General features: G+C 41.1%; 2 protein-coding genes across 4 annotated transcripts; both read left to right on the forward strand.

Annotated features, from left to right (window-relative positions):
* The first annotated feature begins 247 nt into the window (after positions 1 to 247).
* Positions 248 to 9652, forward strand: LOC124111892 (scavenger receptor class F member 2-like). 3 transcript variants are annotated; one of them, XM_048399836.1, is made up of 10 exons: positions 248 to 869; positions 1013 to 1089; positions 1381 to 2163; positions 2875 to 2989; positions 3098 to 5280; positions 5489 to 5659; positions 5845 to 5879; positions 6587 to 6635; positions 6978 to 7799; positions 7997 to 9652. In XM_048399836.1, coding segments are annotated over exons 1-5 (1530 nt in total). In that variant the 5' UTR covers positions 248 to 867; the 3' UTR covers positions 3651 to 5280; positions 5489 to 5659; positions 5845 to 5879; positions 6587 to 6635; positions 6978 to 7799; positions 7997 to 9652. The 3 variants fall into 3 exon arrangements, with proteins under 3 accessions (XP_048255793.1, XP_048255794.1, XP_048255795.1); XM_048399837.1 differs by having other exon boundaries at positions 5493 to 5659; XM_048399838.1 differs by having other exon boundaries at positions 248 to 1089.
* LOC125371691 lies at positions 5871 to 25103 on the forward strand. The gene is made up of 3 exons (XM_048399284.1): positions 5871 to 5879; positions 16389 to 18260; positions 23277 to 25103. Exons 1-2 carry the CDS (start codon positions 5871 to 5873, stop codon positions 17460 to 17462), a joined length of 1083 nt encoding a protein of 360 aa, XP_048255241.1. The 3' UTR covers positions 17463 to 18260; positions 23277 to 25103.
* Positions 25104 to 26379: the final 1276 nt, after the last annotated feature.

The raw sequence follows: 26379 nt of genomic DNA on the forward strand, positions 1-26379 counted from the left end.
CAAGGCCGACAACTGCAGCTGAACTGCATCAGACGTTCCTCAGAGTGTGGGCTCAAGTGCCTGTGGCCTTCATCAACCGTATCGACGTATCGACGTTGCACGGCAGTCATCAAGGCACATGGCGGACACACGAGATACTGACTTGTAATGCCATTTATCAGAGACTAGTGTTGTGTTTCGCTTTAAGAACATTTGACACTTAAATTTCAACCTTGATGAGCAGTTTTGCCAAGTTTCATCTTTTTAATATGTTTCAAAGTATGTTTACAGTGTTTGGACAAATAAGGTTCTCATATATCTATCCATGGTGACGTTTCTTTTGCGGTTCAGTATACTTTCTATTCTCAAATTTAGCCAAGATGGTCTTTTTTGTTACTGTTTAAGATAGCGCCACACATATATGACTGGACCCGCACAGTTACACGTTCCAATCATCTGCTCACCAGTCTGGAGCAAAGAGGTCAGTCTGTCCTACTGTTGCAGGAGATGACGATGGTCAACACCTGGATAATTACATGGACAATGTCATTATTTCCTGATAACGGAAGTAGTCTTAAATTATTGTATCGACAAAGATTAGTAACTATATAACTCAGAGGTCTTAAGCCAGTAGACGAAGAGAAATGTTTAATCCTCATCTACAACTTCGACACAGACACAGATATGTTTTGCCTCGGTTTCTCTATGCAAATTATCCCCGACCAGACATTCAAGTCACTAAAACGTGTGCACAGTTAACTGCCTTCTTCATTCAGAAACAAATCAATTTTAGTAGATCCTTATTTACAGGAAGCAGCAAGTGAAATCGCGTCAGTGTTATTTCCGTTTTGCCTGATATTGAAATCGCAGGTGTTGATTCGAAGACACATGTAAGTATGAGCATGCTTGTCGATGTTTCATATAAACTATTAAACAGAGTATAACCAATGATAACATGAACAATACAATACAATAGTGTCAAAACAACTGTTGAAATAACATGTATATGTATATGTTGTATATGATATTTTAGGGCATCCAGAATGACAACACAACCTTACCTTCTGCTGCAACTGTTGTGTTTGCGTGTTCTGGTCAACGGAATGACAGGTAAGGTCGGTTGCCGACTGATATGGCGACTCAACACTCTTAACAAACACATGTGCTTAGATAATATACAGTACTAAAAGAGCATCTTCCGTAACAACGTTGCTACTTGTACCTGTATCGTCATTGTCATGTTAAAGTATGTATGTAACCCGAAGAATTGTATGTTATTCTACATAATAAGCCTTCAGTCATAGTATCGACTTAATTTCCTCATTCCCGGGCATGGACTTGAGCGTATAACACTTTTAATTAAAGAAAACCTTGTACACTTGTTATATGTGTTTCTTTCAGATGCACCGACTCCTAAGCCATTGTGTACAAGATCTCAATGCAAAGGAGATGTTTGTGCGGAGGACATGTGCCCCTTGGGGTGCAAGGATGGATATTATGGCAGGCACTGTGGATACAGATGTAGTAACGGGTGTATCAGTAAGAGATGTTCCGACTCTGGATTCGGTACAGGAAGCTGCACTGATGGCTGTATCTCAGGATATTGGGGAAGTACTTGTAGCTTCGAATGCCCAGCTGATTGTATACACTGTTCAGTCAAGACATGTAGCAAATGTAGAGCCTTTCTTTTTGGGCCATTCTGTAGTTCAAACTGTAGAGAATTATGTCCAAGTAAAGGATGCAACATGGATGGTACATGCAGGGATGATGAGCAATCCATTGCCTGCAATAATGGAAACTTTGGGTCTAAATGCCAGTTTGGTTGCAACGAAAACTGTGCCTTTCATGCTTGCAATCGTTCCTCTGGTGTTTGTCTGCATGGTTGTGAAACAGGACATTTTGGGGCAACGTGCGAATTCCGATGTAATACCAACTGTAAAGACGCATTATGTGATTTCCAAGGCAGGTGTCTAGCAGGCTGCAAGGCGGGGCGCTATGGGCGTGATTGTGATGAGCAGTGCAGTGGGCACTGTCGTCAACGTATCTGCGACCCGGAAACAGGTTACTGTATCAACGGCTGCCATGACGGGCACTACGGCTTTCACTGCAACACGTCATGTTTGGGGGATTGCTCTTACTGCAACCGAGAGAATGGACTATGCCTCGAAGATGAAATGCAACCAGGTAGTGTTTAAACGTAATACATATTAAAAACAGTTCATATCATGTAGATGACAAGGACTGCATATTACCTTTAATGTTGTTGCAGTGTTGCTAGTGTTTTTTTTAAAAGTTTTAACCATGTCTTAACCTAAGTACTAAACAACAATTACTTAGTGAGAACATACACTATTGACTGGGACAAGTGAGCTCTCTTAATCAATGAATTCAACTTGCGTAATAATTGCTGTTCATATATAAAGTTAGTTCCCAATTTCCCCTACCCCTTGATATAACTGGGATACAGCTTTACATCTTGTAATCCATTCCTATGATCTAGATATTGCACATGAGGTATCCCTGGCAGGTGGGAGCCGAAACTATATATAGATATATATTTTCAAAGAGTAATGCTAGCCACGTGTGTGTATAAAGCTATTTCGATTCTGTTACATCAGATTGTTTCTGAGAAAGGGTTAGTGAACTGGCATTTTTTGTTTGTGGGATTCCGAAATACCTGTGCCTTTCGTTGGAGCTGATTGAGAATTGTACAGACTGTGTGACTCGGCTGGCTGAGCATCATCTTGCCCCGGTAGTATTGATCTTTCCGCATGCTTTCAGTCACTGGTTTGTGTGGCCCAGATTCAATTAATTGCCGGTCCCCGTGATACAGCTGGAATATTTCTGACTGGGACGTTAAACCACATGAATGACGATTAACATTTCTGTTTGTAGAAACAACGCTGATTTCCACTGAAGAAAACACCCAGACGACACCGTCAGTAAACTATGTCATAGGATCTGTTGTGTTCCTGCTGGTTTGTGGAACAGTCGCTGTCCTGATAACAAGGTACCTCACACAGCAGTGGTTTTGTGTCCACAATTTCCATGCTTTGTGTTTGACACAATTTGTGTTTTCTTGATCGGATCTCATTTGATCTATCTTTTTTATTTTCAGATCATGTAAGTCATCGTTAAAAAGGAAGGACAGGCGTTTGCTGAGCCCCCAAGACAGACAACTGCCAGAAGTACCGGTGTCTGCAAATGCCTATGATGACATCAACGAAGACGACATTGATGCAAGTGATCGAGTCACTGCAGGTACCAGGAACAACACATGCCAAGCACGTGGTCATCGTCCTCTTGCTCATGTAACGATGTGTCACACTACATGGTCCAGAAAGGACAAGACTGGGCATTTGCATGTGTTCAAACCATTCCCACAGAGGGCTAGGTCCTTGCCAGTATTCACCACTGATGTACTTGGCTGCAAATGGAACAAGTCGGATGGTTCTTGGACGGAATATACTGGGCTTCAGGCGAGATATGGGAATCTACATACAAAGACATTGCCTGAACGAGATGACCGAGCCAACTTGGAGGGAAATAGTTGCCTGGTTGATAACGTAGCGTATGAAAGTAACAATAGTGCTACATGTACTCCAGCAGGCCCGCGAGGATACCTATCTCCTGTAGCCAGTGATTCATGTCTAGATTACACTGACGTTTAGACATTGCACAACAAACATAGCTGGCGTCAGAGGTCACGTAAACTTTCAATCCCTTATAAGAACAACTCGATTGCATAGTTTATTGTGTAGTCAAATAAATTTAAATTGTTAGAATATTAGCTATTTCAAAATATGCACGAGCATGTCTACTGAGCATATGAGATATTTTTCTAACTGACTTCTTAGACATTTTTAAAGTTGAGAATATTGAATTAAATAGTTTGTGGTCTTGCATGGCGTGCATGGTTTATATACCTATCGAGGAGTCACGTTGTTAGTAGGACTAAAGATTGCACATCGAATGCTGTAGCTAACGCTGAATGGTTTATGAATGACTCATTCTCAGAAATGTGATTGTATGTATTTGTTTTGACTTGTTTTTACGCTAAGCTTAAATATTTGTTCAATGTGTATTGATCAAATATCGATTGTATCAAATGATTTTGATGTCACTCGACATTGCCGCGATTAAGAAAAATAGCTTACGTTTGTACATGTCACTGTAAAGCGATGGGTATTTTGTATCCTTTATTTTGTTTTTTATTGAGGCGGTTATCATTTATAATGTTTGAGCCTCTGAGCACTGATATAAACAATGTTAATATATACTCGTGTGCAAGATCCTGATTCTCTCTTTCAAATTTGAAATGGTAATTATTGCACCAAGCATACAGTCCGCTTGTATGTGGGTGTTGAGTAACTACACCACAAGGTACATGGCAATGTTAATGAGGAAGTGGGAACACCAGTTGTAATGCAATAACGGGAGGGAACTCGTGCAGTCTTATCGTGTTCACTGTGGGTGCGATGCAGGGTAGCCTACGTATACCTAAACGGTCAGATAACATGATACAATAACGACAAACAATCAACTGATATTAACATTCCGACTTCACCATCACTTTTTTCAACTAGAGATTTGAGATAGCTAACTACAATCTTTATTTATAATCATTTTACAGCTGTACATTTGCTGGTGTTCTTATCGTCATATATTTGCATATTCCTTGTGACACATACACTGCACACACATGGAAAGTTGTCATTGCTTATAAACGCTGGATCTAAATAATCCAGAGACATAAATATGTGAACGTCCAGTTGTGAGCATGACAGCACGTTGTGTTGTAAATCACTGAAATAAAAGTATTATTTGCTTCCAGATGTGTTCTTGTTTTTAGATGTATATATCAATTACCGGATACGCCCACGTTTTGATATCTATACCGAAACACTTTAAAAACAGATGTTGCTATTGGAACACACATCCTCTGGTCTCCTGACTGATACAGTGGCAAATTCAAATCTGGATTACAATAAGGGTGCATCAAAACCTTTCGCAGTCTTTCTGTGCACTGTGGCTTAATATCATCCTGAAGCGGTATGTCGATTTTGTGATATTTCATGCAGTGAAAATCTGTTTCATGGAATATATATGAATAATAGTACTGCTTGGCCTTAAATCAAACGACATAGACATAGGCCCCTACCCCGGCCACTCGGCCACTCAGCCGCCCGGGCACCTGCAGAAATATCTAGGTCAGTGCAAGGCTCATATTGCACGATATAACGTTCTACATGAGTGGTCGGCTGTCAGTCGATAACTGCGCTGGTTGAATATGAGAATCCGGTAAGACTATTCAGTTCTTATCCTCCGTTTAATATGTAATCATTTTGAAACTACGTACTGAAATTATTCTAAAAGCATTGAATGGTTTACAAATATTAATACCTGTAGATCTTCATATGACGTACATTTCTGTTATCTGGAATATTTGTTGTACCTGTTTATATGTGTACAATGTATATTAATATTTATGCTTTTCTTGTTTCGGAAGACAGTGATTCGATTCCCCACATGGTAACAATTTTCTGGGGCACTTTCTGGTGTCTCCCGAAGTGATATTCCTTGAAGCGGCATAAAACCACACTCATGCACTCTTGGTTCAGATACAGCTCTAAACCTATGGTGGTATATCTGTCGGAGGAAGCAGCTTGAGAAACCTGGGGTATGTGCGAGTTTCGAAAATGACATGTGATTAGCGTGAACAAGAAAATGTAAATTATTCGTTCTTGTATTTCGCATATGCTATATAAGTGAGGTTAAGTCATGTAGCAAGTGTCTCCGCTAATTAATGACTTCAATTACAAATGCTGTGATGATATGCTATCCGATGTCTGTCTGTACTTGCAGAACGAGCCAGACCTTTGTGTCACAAGATGTATAAGGTAGGTACAGGTCTGTCAAACAGAGCCATTGCACTGGCAAACAATCTCACATTGCAGAAGAGCGCGCAGCCATGTGCTTTCCCACCTTAGTTCTGTCAACATGGCAGTTGCTGGGGACGTGAAGTAGATTATAGTTATGCCCCTTTACCGAATGCTTAATAGTTTGGTGTTTGCTCTCAGTTGTTAACTGAGGTAACTGTAAGACGTGTTTAGTGTATTGAAGTTACGTTTAAGAGAAGCACCCTTTTATTGTATATCAATGTCTAAGTAACATGTTTTATTGGCCTGTTTACTTGCGTTGGTCACTGCTATGTTATGAGTGAGTGAGTGAGTATGCTTTTAGCAATATTCCAGCAATATCACGGCGGGGGACACCAGGAATCGGGAATCGAACCCGGGGCTTCGGCGTGACGAAAGGTCCGAAAAGATTACCCGGCCGCCCCTGCTGTGTTATGGTTTGAAATATATGTATCATGTTGTTGATCACAAATATTAATTGTATTTTTGTATAATAAAATATCAATGATTGTACGTGACTTATTCCTCATTAAACCGGAATTCACTTCCAAACATGCCCACGGTTTCCTTCCCTTCTAGTGCATAGAATTGTGTGAATCAACGGACACACGATTCCAACAGTGACACCTTTAACTAGATTAGCGATTACATTCATGGCTTCTACTTCATGAAACTTTTTGTTATTTCAGAATACACCTGTCATTCCGGCCTGGGTGTTGATCATTCAGCTTGTCAGTTGTAAGTTGTTTTAGCCTTGACGCGGTTAAGTTGATCAAATAGCTATTTTGAGAGAGACTGAATACATAAAGGGACTAAATTGTTCCAGAACAACCTGAAAAAATAAATTGTTCGCTGCGTGTGCTGGATGGACCGGGAAAAATGAACTGTTCTCCTCCTTTCCTGTCTCTAAACAAATCCACCGCTTACCTCCCATACTATCACATGATAGGGCCCTACGTCCAGTATCAAAGAGTGAAAAACGTTAGACAATGGAAATAGTGTATGCAGAATATTGTACTTTTTTGTGTGTTCAACTCATGATGCATTTGGTTGAAGATGTATTTGGTATGATTTTTGCAGATCGAACCAGTGCGAACCTCTGCGATGACTCTAGATGTAGAGAGTGCTTGTATGGGTACTGGGGGCCCCAGTGTAACAACGACTGTACTAGCTGCTGGTTGGGGGGCTGCCATAAACACACTGGGCGCTGTCACCAATGTCTTCCTGGCTGGTATACCGAGGACTGTGACACACTCTGTCCCAGTACCTGTCGTCTTAGCTACGACAGCGTGAGAAACTGTGACCGGAGCAGCGGCAAGTGTCTGGAAGGATGCAGAGAGGGATGGTGGGGGGCCACCTGTAACATGACGTGCAGTCCAGGATGTAAGAGCAAGGCTTGCTACCAGGAGGACGGTGTCTGCATATCGGATTGCCTGGAAGGGTGGCGTGGACCTAAATGTGACTGCTCGGACACCTATAACTGCCGGAATGGTAGGTGCTTGTCCGGTCGTTGTACTGGTGGCTGTAAGGACGGTTGGACTGGCGAGACATGTACATATAAATGCAGCTTAAACTGCCTGACATGCCACCAGTCCACAACTCAATGTTCCAGTTGCAAAGAAGGTCTGTATGGTCCCGACTGCATGTCCGAGTGTACAACGAACTGCGTGGACAACAAATGTAGCATGGCAGGACACTGTATTAATGGCTGCATCAGTGGATTCCACGGCAGTAAATGCGAGACAGCGTGTCCCTACAGATGCCGTGACTGTGACCAAGATACGGGCAACTGCAAGACTTGCTATACTGGATGGACGGGACTCCAATGCAAAGGAATTGTCTCTGGCAGTTTGACAATAGACCAGTCTGTCACTGATACAACCAACCAACCATATAAACAAGGTCAGCACATTGTCTAAGGCATGTTTCTTGTTAATCTGACCTGAAAAAGTGTATGCTTATCTCAGTATGGAATAACGTGTTGTTGTGTTTAGTTCTTTAAAGTGAGTCTAGTATCTAAATCCATATTCTGTGACAATCTGGTAAACAAGAACTATTTGTCTAGATATATACTAGTCTTTGTTTTCTTGGGTCTGCAGATTCATCGAGTGGCTGTGCAGAGGTTAAACTAGCAACATGTGCCATGGTGTTGATGTCATCAGTTGTCTGCAAATGATACGAAGGGATAACGCCGTGGAACTTTGGACTTGTGACTATTGGCATTTGTATAAGATGTTATCTGCAACACGTAGGAAAAACAACTAGGAATCAAAAGACTGAGGAAGTTGATTGATTGAACTATAAACATGTCTGTAGAGATATGAATGAAGCGTTTTCATTTGCTGCATTTTATTCATGTAAAAATAATGCATTATATCTAAACAGAATACATTTCGCCGCTGTTAGGTTATTTCATGATCAACGTAAGTACTTATCTTTATTTCTGATTTGCCGTCTTATTTACAATTAAACGTCTCCGGTCCATGTTCGATGAAGGTATACATGTACGGTCTTGGTCACTTGCTTATTTGTAAAATATGTCCTTGAATATCCCCTTCCAATCAATTCAATTCAGTTCAATTTATTTACTGGAAAACCAAGAAAGGGCACATTCCGCTTTCTGAGATACATATTTGGCCATTCATAGATCATTTCTTAGGGAATGTCAATAGTTCGTTGCTGGAGAAGAGCTCCGGGGTAGAATAGGTCTTCAACAACCAATGCTTGCGGTAAAAGGCGACTATGTTTTTCGTTAGAGGCGACTAAGGCTCGGGTTGTCATGCTCGCTGACCTGGTTGATGCATGTCATCGTATTCCAGTTGGGTGGATCGATGCTCATGATGTCAATCACTGGACTCTCTGGTCCAGACACGGTTATTTACAGACCACCGTCATATGGTTGGAATATTGCCGAGTGCGGCGTTAAACAATAAGCAAACAATCAAAGATAGTGAAACTCAGCCCCAACAGCCGGAGAGTTACATAGTGTACACACTCGCTCCACTCTCGAAAGGTGGTTTCATAGGGCAACTTATGGTTATCAGCTCCAATTTGAGAACAGGATAGTATACATTTTGGGGCAATAAGAGATACGTTGCTAAAAATCAGGTTTCTTTAAGTTGTTTGTAGTACAAATGATCAACAATCTCTATGGGCTATTCACCTAACATGAATGAAGATTTTTGTGTTTTTAGCAGGCATACTTCCAAAAATAATTGCTTTGGTTTCCACAAAGTTCAGTATTCATGAAATGCATCAAGTGATTTTTGTAACTCAACTGGATCATCACTGAACACAACAGCGCCATCCTCCTCCTCCTCATCATCATCATATAACGATAATATATACTGTAGTCAGAGCAGTATGTCATTGCCTTCCTTATATTCTTCATTCACAACTGATGCATTCTTGTTTGAGTGATTTTTACCTTGAGTTCGTTGCAATTTTATTATGTTTAGCATTATTTTTGGCACTATGATTTGTCTTTTTGTTCAAACAGTTAATTGTTGGGGGTGATTATTAGCAGCTTCGGATATAATATTATGCAAACAAGTTTTTGTTGAAATATATTATTTTGGATGAGTTTAACTTTACAAATTGTAACATCCGGGATGATATGATGGGCTAAATTATCAACACATCATCATAATATACTTGATTTTCATCCTTATTACAAGCATTATCATAAGGAATATGTGGTTGCAAAAATGTGAAATGTATCTTTGTAATGTTTCAATACAGGTATACAGAAACCATGTCCTTCTTAGTAGTTATTCCTTATGAAGAATGATACATATGCACATAAATAGACATAAACCCACTGGGAAAGGTGTCCCATTCATATATATTTCAAATAGTATTAATTTTTATATTGATCATTGAAGTTGAAGCAGTATCACAAGGTTTGTGGTTTTATGCATCCCGCGGTTTATGCGTCGTGGTTTTGAACCACGAGGCGGAGCCTGTTTTCTTTGTGGCGGGGTATAAAAGGTATATTCTTCAGCTCAGAAATGTATTTCACGAACAGGCGGGTTACGTAGTATGTTATGCTGACATAGATTACATGCTGTCATGCAGGTAAGATAACAGCATTTACATGGCATGCCCTTGACGTTTGATATAAACGCACAGCCCTCACACATACAATAACAATGGCTTAACAATGCCTTGAAAGCAACCGATATATTAATAGTCTTCACAAGCTACCCCCTACCTGTGATTTCGTGGAAAGGCCCAAACACGCAATACAAACAACTTCTTTGATAGGCATTTAGAAGTTGGAGTACTAAGTAAGGATAAGAAGTGATATATAGAGTGTTGTTGTTGCATTAAGTGTTTAAGAAGTCGCCTTCTGCTTTAGCAATTTCGGCTGACCTGTCCCTCTTTGGGACTCCTGTGTGTTTGTTTATGTTGTTTGTTGTTTAACGCCGCACTCAGCAATATTCCAGCTATACGACGGCGGTCTGTAAAATAATCTGGACCAGACAATCCAGTGATTGACATCATGAGCATCGACCCACGCAATTGGGATCGATGGCATGTATCAACCAAGTCAGCGAGCCTGACCACCCGATCCCGTTAGTCGCCTTTTACAAGCATAGTCGCCTTTTACGGCAAGTATGGGTTGCTGAAGACCTTTTCTACCCCGGAATCTTCACGGGTCACTCCCGTGTGTGAGTAGGGTACACATATCTATTGTGAGTTTGGTATTCACATATTTTCTCTTTTTGTATTGAAATGATTTCCAGTTGTTTTTATATTGATATGATTTCATTTTTATCCTTGGCTGCTCTGTTTATATACGTTCGAGTAGCTGTCCATCTCTCAGAAATAGAGTTAGTTTGGCCTTCGCTATTGCATCTCATGGCTTGAGGCGATTTATGACAGATAGCGGATCTAACTGCAATTCTTGTTTTAACCGAGCCCGGGCTGGGGCGTGGTCTTGACATTCTAGTAACACGTGAGCAATGGTTTCAGCCTGATTGCAAGATGAACAAACCTTGTCATAGTGCTTTTTGTGATCGAGTCTGAGGCGTGAGATGGCAATTTCAATTTTTCATTTGAGTATGAGTTTGGCTTTTGTTGGACCTTGGGTTGCCGATCTTACTTGCGTCCCACTGAGTTTGCCATCTTTCTGCTTTCTAGGCTTTGATTTTGCTTTTTATCTCTAGTTTGCTAAAGGGAATAGGCTGTATATCTGCTTTGTCTAGAGCTAGCTTTGCCAGTGAGTCTGCTTTTTTATTTCCATGAATATCTATGTGAGAGGGGATCCAACACAGCCCCACCTGTTGTCCTTGGTCCGATAGTTTTGTATGTTCGTATAGAATATTGTTGACTGTATTTGGCCTGGATTTTGATTTTTGCCACTGATGGCTTGAAGTGCACTTAGCGAGTCTGATAGGACGACTGTCTTTGCTTCCGGAAATTCCGGTATGGGTTTGAGTGCATGATGAATTGCCTCCAATTCAGCCGTGAATACTATCTTTTAATGGTATCCCTAGTCAAAAATTAACTAAGATATTACAATTCATCTATCAAAGTCTACGAGTGCGTAGTAAATTACTTAGTGAATCCGATATGTCCAGAAAAAAATAGTTGTTTTGAAACTTTCGCATCTACATCAGGAGTATCTACATTTCGTTTTTGTCTGTTTGTTTCTACTAGAAATGCATATACATTTAAATTGTCAAATTTTCATGACATGATGAGTATATTACTGATAGATTATTTTGTACTGAACGTCGTGCTATGCTATTCCATTCCTTTTGTATTTTATACTACTACTGCCACTGTGGTTATTTCCACTGTTATTACAATACCTCTAATACATGTCAAGCATCATATTAGTTATCCAATAATTATATAATAAGCTGTACAGCTGTAAACGATATTGTTTATCTGTATGTGTATATGGGCCAATGGCCTTTCATACAATAAAGATTGATTGATTGACTGACCATCAGGCAAGCGAACTGAATGTGCTTGGGGTTTGGAGCTCTGGATGTGGATCCCGTAACCAGCACTGTTGTTGATAGAATTCTTGGATCCATCAGTGTATATATGGGCCCAGCTGTCCCAGGTAGTTTGAATTTTAGTGATAGCTACTGATCGTAGTAGGGTTGGGTTTTCTTTTTTAGTAACTTCTGATGTTAAAGCATTGACAGCTTAGGGAGTTTTTAAAAGTTCAGGGAGGGTGTAACCCTTTGTAGTGACTTTCAGGAGGCTGAATGTCATCACAATTGTGACTTTGGATGAGTTCACGTACTAATATCCCAGATGGCTTTAGTAAGGGATCTTTTCGTGATAGGGCTTCATCTCGAGTGTTTTTGTCTTGCCATATCTTTTTAACCAAAGGGTTTGATGTTCGTCCCCAGAACGATAATATTGCCTGCTCTCTTCTTAGTTTCAATGGGGGACACGGGTGGCCCAGTCGTCTAAGGCGCCGCGATTCGCTGTGCAGAGTTGCGTCCCTTGGGCACGCTAGAAACCTATGATTGTGGGTTCGAATCCCGGTTCGCCCCGATTATGTTTCTAGGTTTGTCAGCACCATACCTGTGCTCGTGGGTTTCACCGAAGTGGTAAACGTCTGAGACCACAATCACTTCGGGCTTTCCTCCCACATTAAGCTGACACACCGTGATATAACTGGAATACTGTTAAAAGCGGCGTTAAACCCAACTCACTCACTCACTATTTCATTTTCCAATCTTAGAATATCTTTGCACGAATGTCCCTTCCTGAAACCACTTTGGTCAGGTTTGATGCGGTTGCCAGTTTCAAGGTGATGCATGAGCCTTTTCGTAACCATGGCTTTCACATGTGTGAGGTGAGTGAGATCGGTCGATAAGAGTTTGGCAGGGCTTCGTCTTTCCCTTGCTTTAGAAGCAGGATAACTGCAGCATGTTTCCATCCTTTTGGGACTTCTACTTTGGACCATACACGTAAAAGTAAGCTTTTGGTTTGATCAGGAAGTTTTTTCAATATCTCGTAACTGGTTGTGTCAACACCAGGTGCTGTGCCTTTTCTATGTTGTATATCATCATCAAACTCTGTAACAGTAAATGGTATATTGTATACCAGATGCTTGCTTTGCGGCTGTTTTGATATCTTAAGCATAAGCATTTTTTCCTGTTTGAATTCTTTGCTGCAATTTGTGTTGCTGCTGACAGATGAGAAGTGCTCGGCTAGAATGTTAGCCTGTTCTTTGACTGTATGGGCGTTGGCTAACTTGGGAATTTTTGTGGGTTTACGCTTTTCCCTGATTGCGTGTGTTTTGCTCCAGACTGTTTTAGGATTTGTTTTCTCATTTAGAGATTTGCAGAAGGTCTGCCATGACTCTTTTTTAGAATCGTCTATGAGCTGTCTTACTTTTGTCCTGGCTGCTCGGACTTGGGCGTAGGCTGATTTATCCCTTTTTTACCTATATAGGGCTTTCTTTCTCACTCTCCTAGCTTTTGCTATTTCCCTGTTTCATCGTGGTACCGTTGAGTTTTGCCAGTTTTTTGTTCTTTATTAGGAATTGATTTTTCAGCTGTGGCAGTAATTGGTATTTTCGATATTTATGGAGGTACAGCTGTCGTGGACAAGGGTGATAGTCCTCCTCCCTTGTTGCCAAGCATAAGTCTTTTTCATATACAGAGTGTGGTTGACAAGTATATATACAAGTAGGAGGCAATGTTTATACAGTGGAGTAGATATTGTTTTACTGGAATAGAGAAGCCTGTTATGTTTACAAAAGGGTAGTGATGACAATCATCGGCGAAGTCAGTGATAAAAACAAAGGATGAAGCCAGTAATAATAACAACGGAAAATGGCTGATTGGGGTCTTTGATGAGTTGATGGTACGCCGGGGGTATGTGATAGCCTTGGCCACGGTTGATTGACGGCTGGAGTCTTTTGATGTTGATGGCTACTTGTAGTTTCCGGATTTTGAAGTCTTTGAGGTTGGTGGTGCGGGCTGTGACTCTCTCCCACTGAATGCTGTTCATTCACAAAGTTGCTCATGCATAAATTCTTATCCTTACTTAATATACTGAGTCAAATTAAAAACTGCACATTTTTAAAAGAAATCCCATATATGATATAAAACGGACTAATGTATCAAAGAAGGTAATTTTAAATCATTAATGTCAAAAGAAGGATTTGAATTAACGGTGGTAACCATAATTTGTTCCAAGGTATTCGGCACGAGTCCCAAGCACGAGAATATGATGGCACAAAAGTTCAGTAGCGTGTATGGCCACCATGTGCGTTGACAACTACCACACAACGCCTCCGCATGGACCTTGTGATGCTTGTGAACACATGATTAGGAAGACGACGCCATTGTTGCTGCAAAATGGTGCCAAGATCTTGCAAATTATGTGGTTGGTCCTGGAGAGTGCGCAGACGTGTTCGATGGGATTGAGGTCGGGAGACCTTGACGGCCAGTCCATGACGTTGACTCCCGCATTCTGAAGGAAATCCCTTGTCAAAATTGCTGTCTGGCATTGTCGTATTGGAAGATCAAACCGGGTCCATGTGCTGCCATAAAAGGCAGAAGTTCTGGTACCAGCACCTTGTCGCGGTAAGCAGCGGCGTTGAGGTTGCCACGGATGACAAGAAGCCCGGAACGTGCATTGCCACAGAAACACCCAACACCATGACACTTCCGCCTCGAAATCTGTCAACTTCCTTTACACAACACTGGGCGTAACGTTCATGACGGCGCCTCCAAACCCTCGTCCTACCATCAACAAATCGAAGATTAAATCGGGATTCATCACTGAAGACGACTTGGTTCCTATTCCTCTGACTCCATCGTAAGTGTCGCTGTGCCCACAAATGACGTTGACATCTGTATAATTGAGTCAGAATCGGCCAGCAGTATGGCCGTCGTGCTTGAAGGTGAGCAGTTCTCAGATGGTTTCGAACAGTTTGCGCACTCAGTCTACCCCTAAACAGTTCATTTCTGGTTGATGTAGCCGTCAAAAATCGGTTACGGAGGTTACGTAAGACAATCTGACGATCCTCTGCATGTGATGTCACACGTGGTCGACCTGGCCGAGGTCGATCAGCGGTGGTACCCGTTTGCTGTAGACAGCAAACAGTCCGTCGACTACAACCAATCGTCTTTGCGACTTCAGCTACGGACGTTCCCGTGTGCAACATGCCTATGGCACGTTCACGTTGCACATTTGAAAGGCGTGGCATGACAAATGGCCGTAAAGACTTTTATTTTCTTGTTTTTTTTCTTATTTTGTTAATGACTGCTTACAAGTATGGCTGAAAACACGTGCGGTATTATGGCCACGTGACCAGTTGTACGTGAAAAAACACTTTTGCCACTATAGTGCTGTGCACATGATTTTGATCGATTCACCTGCACAAAAACGGGTGTTATCTGAAGACAATACGTGGCCATTACTTTTTAAATACACAATAAGGGCCCACAATGATAACTGGTCAAAATGTTAAAATTTTAGGATTGTGAAGTTTTTAATTTGGTTCAGTATACAAACAACCTTGTCTCAACTGACACAACAGTTTACCCTGTACTTACGCTGTCGTCCCAGTTTAGGAGCATTGTAACCAAATGCATGTTTATGTTTTATAATGCGTGCTTTTGATATCAATACGATTTAAATCTCTGTATAATTACTGAGAAGATTTATAGTTTTAAATCATACCATTTGATAAATGACATAGTTTTGAATTCGTTGAATAATATTGTCACACTTAGTCTTTAAATGACATAGATTGTCGCCTCCTGGAAGTTGTAAGGTTCGTGGAGGATGAATCCTGGTTTGGGCTGGTATACTCGCGAAGGGTGGACCCTCACATCGTGTCGGGGAACCTGAAAGAAACCCATTAGTGAGATGAGATTTTTTCAGTGTTCATTTGAGGTTAGGTCGATAAGAGTGCCATCACTTAGATACATTCAGGTATCCTCCTGGTTGCAGCAATTTACGTTAACGCCACTGGCGTTCCGCAGGTAATATCTGAGTGTGGTGGCAGTTACGAAGTGATGACGTCTTACTGCAATCAGGAGAAACCTGTCTTCCCGCTGTGTGTCGGGGAGCTGTCGACCACCTGCATGTCACTTGGTAGCTGATCCAAACGTCATCGATTCTATGCCCCGCTGATCACACTCTGGCTGACACCAAAGACGTTTGCTACGTGACGTTATGTTGACCCAATTTCAAGCATGCCTTTTCATTGGCTACTTCTTCGGTTGACAAACGACATCTTTGACGCCGAGGGGGCATAAGTGCATTCAGATGTTGCAATCCTCAGTTGCAAATGGTGTAGTGCTCTCTGATAATGATATGCAACGATTCGCCCACGACACATCCAAACACAGTCTTTCAAGCACCCCATGCACTTAGTCCCCATGACTGCATGCCCCTGTAAGTTCATCATGTAATTGGGGTCCTATGGGGGTTATCCAATCATTGTGTACCGGGATATTTCAATCTTCATTTGTTGGATGAATTTGTTGATATGTCAAGGCGGGCTATGTCAAGGCAGGCTATGTTAAGGCACGCTATGTCAAGGCGGGCTATGTCAAGGCAGGCTATGTCAAGGCTGGTTATGTCAAGGCAGGCTATGTCAAGGCAGGCTATGTCAAGGCTGGTTATGTCAAGGCAGGCTATGTCAAGGCAGGCTATGTTAAGGCAGGTTATGTTAAGGCAGGCTATGTCAAGGCAGGCTATGTTAAGACAGGCTATGTCAAGGCAGGCTATGTCAAGGCAGGTTACGTTAAGGCAGGCTATGTCAAGGCAGGCTATGTCAAGGCAGGTTATGTCAAGGCAGGTTATGTCAAGGCAGGCTATGTCAAGGCAGGTTATGTCAAGGCAGGCTATGTCAAGGCTGGTTATGTCAAGGCAGGCTATGTCAAGGCAGGCTATGTTAAGGCAGGTTATGTTAAGGCAGGCTATGTCAAGGCAGGCTATGTTAAGACAGGCTATGTCAAGGCAGGCTATGTCAAGGCAGGTTACGTTAAGGCAGGCTATGTCAAGGCAGGCTATGTCAAGGCAGGTTATGTCAAGGCAGGTTATGTCAAGGCAGGCTATGTCAAGGCAGGTTATGTCAAGGCAGGCTATGTCAAGGCAGGTTATGTCAAGGCAGGCTATGTCAAGGCAGGCTATGTCAAGGCAGGTTACGTTAAGGCAGGCTATGTCAAGGCAGGTTATGTCAAGGCAGGCTATGTCAAGGCAGGCTATGTCAAGGCAGGCTATGTCAAGGCAGGTTATGTTAAGGCAGGCTATGTCAAGGCAGGCTATGTTAAGACAGGCTATGTCAAGGCAGGCTATGTCAAGGCAGGTTATGTCAAGGCAGGCTATGTCAAGACAGGCTATGTCAAGGCAGGCTATGTTAAGGCAGGCTATGTCAAGGCAGGCTATGTCAAGGCAGGCTATGTTAAGACAGGCTATGTCAAGGCAGGCTATGTCAAGGCAGGTTATGTCAAGGCAGGCTATGTCAAGGCAGGTTATGTCAAGGCAGGCTATGTCAAGGCAGGGATGTACAAACCTGTCTCCGCTCGACCTGTATCATTCCGGATCTCCCCCGATTCTATCTCCTAATTGTTGGATTGGTAATTTAGAAGTTGGTGAGTAAACTCTTCTTCATATTGCTGCAGACGCGGGAAGAATTGGCTGGAGACATTGCATCCCATCTGCACATCGCTCGACCCCAATTCAATAACCAATATGGTAATCGGGGATGTAGACTTCGCATACTTATCGAGATTCTACCACGATAAACTTGACGATCAGTTTAACAGTAACTATTTTGTCCTTTAGCGAGCCCTTTGTCATGTGACATGTCACATATAGAAAGTCAGTCTAACAGTGTAACTAAATAATATCGTATGTTTTGGGTATAACATGTCTACAACACATACATACGTTTGTAAACTGCATGTCACGCACAATTATATTAAGGCACGAAGGTTGGCTGAAATAGGGTTTAACAATATTATTATTCTTATAAAGCGACGTCCATGTATGGATAGATGTGTGCGTATGCACGTGCGCGCGAGCGTGCGTGGTGTGTGCCGCAGTTTAACATGGATACCACCCTTCTAGCCGATAAGTCCTCGTTTTATCCCTTTTATGCCGAGCGCCAGAAGGTGTAACAGCATGTGCTGTCTTTCAACGTCTTATGGTTTGACGCTCCCAGAGGATCGAACCACCGACCGTCCGCTCTCCGGGGAGACACTCAGTCCACTACACCACAGAGACGGTTATAAACGTACGAATAAAATGCGACTGAATCTGATATGGTTACATCGCGTTATATCTGTGATGGTTAACTGTTGTTTTGAGCAAACCCTCAAGGTAATAGATGTCTCTTGCTCTGGACAGAAGCGGGCGACACAGGTAAGTAGGCAACACGCCGTGAAGATTTGCGCCCTTTGCCGTTCGTGTATTTAAATTTCGAATTCGCCCTTATTATGATTATTCAGCACCGCTCACACCCGTGCTCATGGGTTTCATGAAGTGATGTTAGTCTACACCGTGATATATAGGAAATACTGTTCAAAGCGGCGTTCACAGTTAATAAATCATAAAGTCTGTATTATTCAAGGATGAACGAGAACGTGTATCGTGATTTTACATTGATGTGTCTTGTTTAGACTAATGAATAGAGGCTGTATGTTACACTGAACATGTTGACAATATGGGTAAGATAAAACGACAGTTGCTCGCTTGCTCATCGTAAAACACAAATGACACGTATTGCTGTGGTCATGGTTTTGGAATTGTACATTTTGAATATATATCATAATGCAATGTTCCAACTGATGTTTATAAAGCACAATGTAGACTTTCATATATAGCGATAAAATGTAGTGTATTTATGGGAACCTTTTCAAACCAACATGTACAACTGATAGTAACTGCAGGCTCTCCTGTTCGTTCAAGGTTAGACTTAACCTAGTTGGCATGTTTGAATAACCCTTATACACTGTGTACATAATGATTGATATTGGACAGTTGGAATAAAGTTTATATTAGCTGGGCCTTATTATAATTATTTGTAAGGCCTTAAATTGTAATCTATCCTGAACAGTTCTTTTTCTCAACTTCTACCACACAAATGTCCTATTGACGATAGTTCTGCATAGGTCGACCCTGATCATGACGTCAATAGCTGACACTTAAACACCCCTTGCAGTATGACTTACACAGTCTAAAAAAACTCAAGGTCGATCACCAGTATTTGAGTATCTCTTGGTGTTGGATAGTGGTGTACATCTATACATTTCCGTGGAATAGGCGGACTTCATCCTCACTTAAAAACATAGTTCATTGAATTTAGTGATTCGTACTGCATAGTCTGTGTCGGTAATATACAACGGAGGTCGTCTCAGGCATGCAGACCACTTACAAGTTACATATGAGCGTTATACAGCAGTAACAAAGAACGGTTGTTCTACAGCATTCCTTCATGTACATAGTCATGGTCGAGGAATCAGTTACCAGGGAAACGTTAAGAAGATGTTATTTAAAGATGTTCTCATCCTGTTTTCAATGCGTTTCAGTATATATCACGATTTTTATTAAAGCAAAATGAACGTCTACGTACACGTACACTGTAATAGCCTTAAAATGCAAAACAGGCATCACTGGCGGATTTACTGTTCAAACCGTTCTGTGGGTAGAAATATCAGGGAGCTTATTTAAGATTGATGCATGGGTTTTGTGTACATTACCCCAGAGGGTTCCACATACACTGATAGTGATATGTTTTAATATACTGAAAACCATATCACTCTGGTTTACTTCAAATTAAAATTAATGATCCTGCTTGGATATGTTAATGCAAGGATGAAAAAGATTGCAAGATTATTGTTTCGATGACGAACATATAGTTTGAGATTTACATCTTGTTATCGATAACATGAGGCAAGAATCTGACGACGAATCAATTTTGGATGACCTTAACCTGCGAAGACAAAGGAAATCTAATGACTCTGGTCACCCAAATAACTGTGGAAATAATCTGGTTAAGTTATGTAAAAGCGATAACATGTTCATTTGAAACGGTAGATTGGGCGAGGAAAAGATGGAAAGAAGAACCACATGTAAAGAGGGTACCATTGACTACATTATTTCCTATTTTCTCTCACTCTCTCTCTCTCTCTCACTTAGTGTAGGTGATTTCCCCCTAGTGTTATATGATGTACATTGTCCTGTAAGTTGCGTTCTAAATTCATGTATTACAGCTGCAGAGGGTATAAATCAGGTTATCAACAATAACAAGTGTACAGACACCAGTCTACTGGCGCGCAGCCAAACAGGTTTGACAGTAGTTGAAAACACCTGACCCAGAACTATCTAGGCAACGCGTGAAGGTCAAGGTGACTTAACCGAATTCATTCGCGGATAAGATCAAGTTGATTCTGCACGGGCTGCATTCGGAGTGTGTCCATATACGACACATACTACCACACATCGTGGTGTCGTACTACCTATTGATGCAAGAACCTATACTGTCACAAAGCGCACATGTGTAACCAGAAGATAAAACAAAATGTAATTTGCATGTGGTACCTACATCATCATGAATGAGAATATGGCACATTTCAGTTTAAATATATACACAAAGAAAAATGTTCAGCACAGCCCTATTTCTGAACCATGACAAATGGCAAAAATCATGGCATGGGATGACTGACGACAGGAGATGGGCGATACCAATGTCATCGGATAGAACAAACATTTGACAACAAATAAAGAAGATATTGGTGAGTTGTGATTGAAATTTACTGACAATAACATCATGGTAACTCAGGTACTGTTTTTGACCTTAGACAATACCTAAAAATGGAGCTGCAGGATTAAGAAAACGAGTTACGTTTGATGTGAAAATGTTCCTTAAAGTCTCTACTTGGCATGACACGTGAAACAGATCAGCAGCGGGTATAACCGCCACGTGCCCAGTCAGACGTTGGATCTGTTGATGGGCCAACGACAACCACTCCTGACGCAATGCTGCTTCAAATAGGCGCAAATCTTGTACCAAAGGTTCTCGTGCCTGTATGCGCCGCCCCAGAATATCCCAAACATGTTCAAGGGGGTTCAAATCTGAGATCATTACTGGCCAAGGTAGAGTGTTTTTTTCATTGGCCTTCATGTAATCCACGGCTGCATGCGAACGATGAGGCCTGGCATTGTCATCCATGTACTGAGGTCGAGTAGCAAGAGGGTGGTTGTCAAAATGAGGAACGACTACTGGCCTCAAAAACGTCCTGGATGTACTGAGCCCCTGTTAAGTTGCCCCTTATGGTGACCAAATCCAATCTGTAATCATGAGAGATACACCCTCAAACCATTACCGAGCCCCTGCCGTTTGCAACAGTCGGTTTAATGTTCCTGGGGGTGGAGGCCGTGTTCCGGTGCCTCCAAACTCAGTGACGTGAAGCAGAAAGCGACGTTCGTCTGACCAATGGATCCGTCTCCAAGTTCTCAGATTCCAGTTCTGTCGCGAAATACATCATGCTAAACGAGCAGCATTTGTGGTGATCTCTCAACAAGGGACGCTTTATGACTCGTCTAGCCCTCAGCCCTGCTGCTTTCAGCCGGTTCCTGACGGTTCTGGTGCTGAAACGACGATTGGGCAACCACGGCTGTTTCAGACGAGTACTTGTTGAAACGGGTTCTCGGCGTATGAGACGAAGAAGGTCCCAGTCTTCGCGATGTGCCGTCACAGGAGGTCCTCCGGATCTGGGGCGGTCCTGTACATCACCGGTCTGAGCATGTTTCTCGACTAAACGGCTTACGACAGTGTGATGATACCCCCAATTCCGACCAATGACATTACAACACATTCCTGCGTTATGCATGCAGATTATTTGCCATCTTCTGGCGTTTGATAATCGCCTTCGTGCTATGGTCACACAGTGTCATGGAATAACTGTTTAAAACCGAGCTTAAGAAAGCAATTTTAACGTTTGGATATACTGCTTTTAGAGATACTCGAGGGTAGCATGCTGCACGGGCATGCCATGCATGGCACGTGAGCTTTCGTCATGCATGACTGATTACATCATCTCGAGAAAACATAATTCTTCCCGTTATTTTATCTTTCATGACTGTTACAAATTTTAGGACCAATAATGAAATATATTAGTGTTTGCTTAACTTTTTTCTTTGTGTATATATGTAATATAGAAGCAGAAAACAAACTTATTATGAAAATTGTGTCGACTTTGTCATCCGTCAGAATCAAGCATACACGCAGCTGAGGTGAGATTGGATTTATCGTCTCATTCTAGATTATTGCAAGTATAGTAAGTTCTATGGAAATGCTTCATGGAAATGCTGTATGGGGAAATAGGTCGGACAGAGCTACACTGGTACCCTGCTCTTCGTCCCCGAGCGGCTGCAGGCGAAGAGCGCAAGCGCTCTAGGCCAGGTATATCAGTTTAGGACAGGGCGTGGCTCCCTGTTATGATTTTTGCCGAATAACATAAACATGTGTAGTGTAATAATTTACAGTGAGGAATGTTCTCAAAAATATTTCCATAATTACTTATGTCAATATGAATTTTGTATGTACGCATATCATTATACACATGTGAGACAACGATAAAGTTTGTTAATATCTTTCCAACGATTACTCATCCCCATGGCGCATTTCACCCCCCAGGCAAGGGGAAAATCTATCCCTAGTTTTATTTTCCATTTGCACTTTACACAAATAGTGCCCACGCCACTGTAACATATATTTATGTTTTCACAAACCATTAATCCAATCAATGCTTCCAGTGAACAGTTTGACGTAATTTAAGATGGAAAAAACACACAGAAATGGAAAAGAACCAGTGTCGAACAGTTATCAAGTTTTTGACTTTTGAGAAACGTACTCCCCAAGAAATTCATGGCCCTTAGTCTTGACGTCCCTCAACTTCCATCAATAACGATTCAAAGAAGGAGATAGAAAAAACTTATACTGTCAGATGGACGTATTACCATTGCTGAACTTGAGCAAGACACAGGTTAAAGCCATGGATCCATTGAAACTATTATTCATGAACATTTACAGATGAATAAGACATATGCTCCTAGGGTGCCAAAGTTTCTAAATTCTGATCTTAAGCAAAAAAGAACTGACATTGCCAGAGACAATTTCAGGATTTCATCAAATTCAAAAATAGATTAGTAACGGGCGATGAAGCATGGGCCTACCACAATGATCCCGAGTCAAAACGTCAAGCCGTGGAATGGCACATTCCACTTCTCCGGCGCCAAAGAAATTCAAGTCTTCAAGATCAGTGAAGAAAGTTATGGCCACTGTATTCTGGAATGCAATGTATATGATCCTTGTTGATTACTTATAAAGTCAAAAGACGATTACCGGTGCCTACAATTTGCTTCATTGCCTGACAGATTCTATCAAAGAAAAGCGGCGAGGACTGCTGACTGGTGAAGTTCTACGATTCTGCTACTTCTCACACCTCTCGAGTTGGAAAGGCTGCTGTGCGACAGTGTAAGTTAGAAGAGCTTCCTCACCCTCCATACTCCCAAGATCCGGCACAAAGTGATTTCCACCTGATTCCTAAACTGAATGATACTTTTATCAACATAGATGATACATACATTAAGATGATACTATATTCTACGTAGATGATACATTGTACTTTCATCTAGGTAGATGATCTACGTAAAAGATACTTTCATCTAGGTAACAATATTTTTTCGAGTAATCAACACTAGTTCCGGGTCAGTTATATATAACCCCTGGTTTAATTAATAATGATCAATTTGTTTGACGTTCTACCTTGACATTATTTATTGAGGTATTATCTTAACATTGCATGAAGTAAATCTTCATTTCAATGTGTCAAAGTTGATGTGATCTAGAATGGCACACGGCCCACTCTCTCACAACCTTAATAATGAGATGAGAGCACAAAATGTTCTTCAAACTACAAACAACTACAGATCATTGTTAATAGATTTAGCGAAATTAGATATCAACCATAACATAAGCCGGATAAATAACTCTAATATGTTGATCCACATGATTTCTCCATTACGTAAACTACGTTAAGAGGTAAGACGTGAATATGAAGGGGAAAGAATCACTCAAACTATAAACCTATATCAAACCAATACTCGTCATCAGCCTATAAAGCACTGATCGAAGGTGCGATTCTGCAGTTTGTGTTTATATATTAGTGCTGATAGATTGACAAGTTGTAATGGTCTCGGTATGTTGTAAAAATACGGCGAAGGTCAAATGAAAATAAACGACCAACATGTTCCCAAACTATAATTTAATTAACTGTAATTAAGTAATCACCGTTATTTAAATATAAATGTTTGTATAATTTTGTATACAACTAGGGTCGCGACTGCACAAGACAATGTCACTGTCTGAGTAACGATACGTACGATTTTAATATCTCAGACGGAGATGAAAGTATTATCTACGTAGATGATAAAAATATTAGACTGTGGCACGAATACGCTTCTATAGTGAATGTGTTCTTCAGGGTGGCTTCAGAAAACTTCTCCCTAACTGGAATTGAAATTAAAGCTTCACTATTTAAATGGGAAGTGTGTTGAAAAGCAGGGATATTATGCTGAAAAATATAATTAAAATCACTTTCACAATTGTTAGTTTTGTTTGTTAGGCTTAGAACTTTTTGACCAGCCCTCGTACTGTTAGTTTGTGAAACTGTAAGTTAACAAGTGCTTATGATTGTGCAGGGTTTATAATTTTGTAATGTTTTCATATCATACTAAATGAATTATAACAATTTCTATTTGCTTTTTTCTTGTGACATTTTTACTATTATCTTACATGTAATACATTAACCATATCAAAACTAGATTTGCAGCCCAACATATAATTAAATACACCAGAAATTGATGAAGCTAGGGTTATTGTCACTAGTATAATTCCTGTTTCAGATGATTATTCATTTCCTTGTGAGGTTCTGCATTGCAACAGATCTGTGAGATAGTTTTCTAATTTTGCAACGTTGACGGGAATATCTCAGTTTTAATTTCAAGTATGATGGGCTTCTTTTTGGTTTGGTCATGGTTCATACATGTGTAACTACAACGTAAGATTCAGCGACAGATTAATACTTTTCAGTGAGATGAGTATGATCGTGGAGTGACGTATGATCTCAATCTTACCGTGTATACGTACGTGTCAATAGAGGTTATCACGCGAGTGTGTTTGGGGATGGTAAATATCCTGCATTAGGAATAAACATTGTATTTAGCGAGCCTTGCGAGCTAAATACATAGTGTTTATTCCTAATAACAAGGCTCGCTAAATACAATGTTTATTCCTAATGCAGGATATTTACCATCCCCAAACACACTCGCGTGATAACCTCTTTATCATATAATGTCATTCTTTACTTCTGTGCTTTAAAATCGCTTTCCCTCTCTCACAAACATTACCGAAACATTGCGAGTTTTCCTGGAATGCGCGCATATATTTTTTATTGCGTCACAGGGTAAGTGATGTGTCAGTCGGACAGTGACAGTAGCCAATATAGTTCCAACTGAAATCTGTTTCTTATACATTGGCGAAGCAACGTATTAGCAAAACAACAGTTGTTTTTAATTGCCTTTCGCGGCAATCCATCGGTCTGTCCGCTAGAGTAACTGCCCTTTGTCAAAGGGAAGCTACTCTAACCCTACTCTATGAGACATCACGGCCACGGTCAGACGTTGTTGACAGTCGGTCTGTCCTGTCATAATGTTAAGAAGTGTAGTCAGATGTCCACACAGCGACAAAACGAAACAAGGTAACAATTCAAACATATTTCGGCCAAATCCAACTATTTTAATTTGTGGAGAAGGTTTCAAGCCGCAGAGGTTTGCAAGCGCAGATATGGCTACTGATCCCGCTTGGCAAGGCCTCCTACCCTCGCAAAATTGTTTCGAAATTTATCTCTAAAGTTGCCAAAACTTATAAAATGCCTTAGCTACGTCACATTTAGACACTGTTTTTTCAGTATATTAGACCGTTCTTTTGATAATGATAGCAATTATCCCTGTAGTTTATCAAGATTCCCGATGGTTAATTCTGACTCGATCGCCGAATGACGAGGGCGACGCCATGTTTGTTTATAAACAGTGAAAGTAGTCCTACTTGACCTTTGATATTTGCATCTCTATCGTTTTTATCCGTTGGCTTTATCCTGCCGAGAAACCTACCCATTATATGATAAAGACGATCTATTAATCAACGTGCTATTGGATTGCGAGAAAATGAGTGCAATATTGTAACTGTTCACCAAAACCTAATAGTGGCCTTTAAGGCGAATTGCACTGTAGAAAGCGTGCGCACTGTAGGCATTTACAGATGGCACTGTAACAGGAGGTATTGATGATGAGGGTGTAGCATAAAACATTGTTACATTGAATTGCAATATGAAAAAGTAGGGTCATTTTTCTTTTGAACTTATGAACTGAACACAATTATCCAGTGGGGAGACGTTTTTCCAACTATCACGAGTATGAG

Source organism: Haliotis rufescens, unplaced genomic scaffold, assembly GCF_023055435.1.
Source record: "Haliotis rufescens isolate VD_foot unplaced genomic scaffold, xgHalRufe1.0.p SCAF_2, whole genome shotgun sequence".
NCBI lineage: Eukaryota > Metazoa > Mollusca > Gastropoda > Lepetellida > Haliotidae > Haliotis > Haliotis rufescens.

What these genes read in the sequence shown, in the direction of transcription:
- LOC124111892 (XM_048399836.1), top strand. An exon ending in CGAAGATGAAATGCAACCAG is followed by an intron (nt 2,164 to 2,874) that starts GTAGTGTTTAAA and finishes TTCTGTTTGTAG; the next exon opens with AAACAACGCTGATTTCCACT. An exon ending in GTCGCTGTCCTGATAACAAG is followed by an intron (nt 2,990 to 3,097) that starts GTACCTCACACA and finishes TTTTATTTTCAG; the next exon opens with ATCATGTAAGTCATCGTTAA.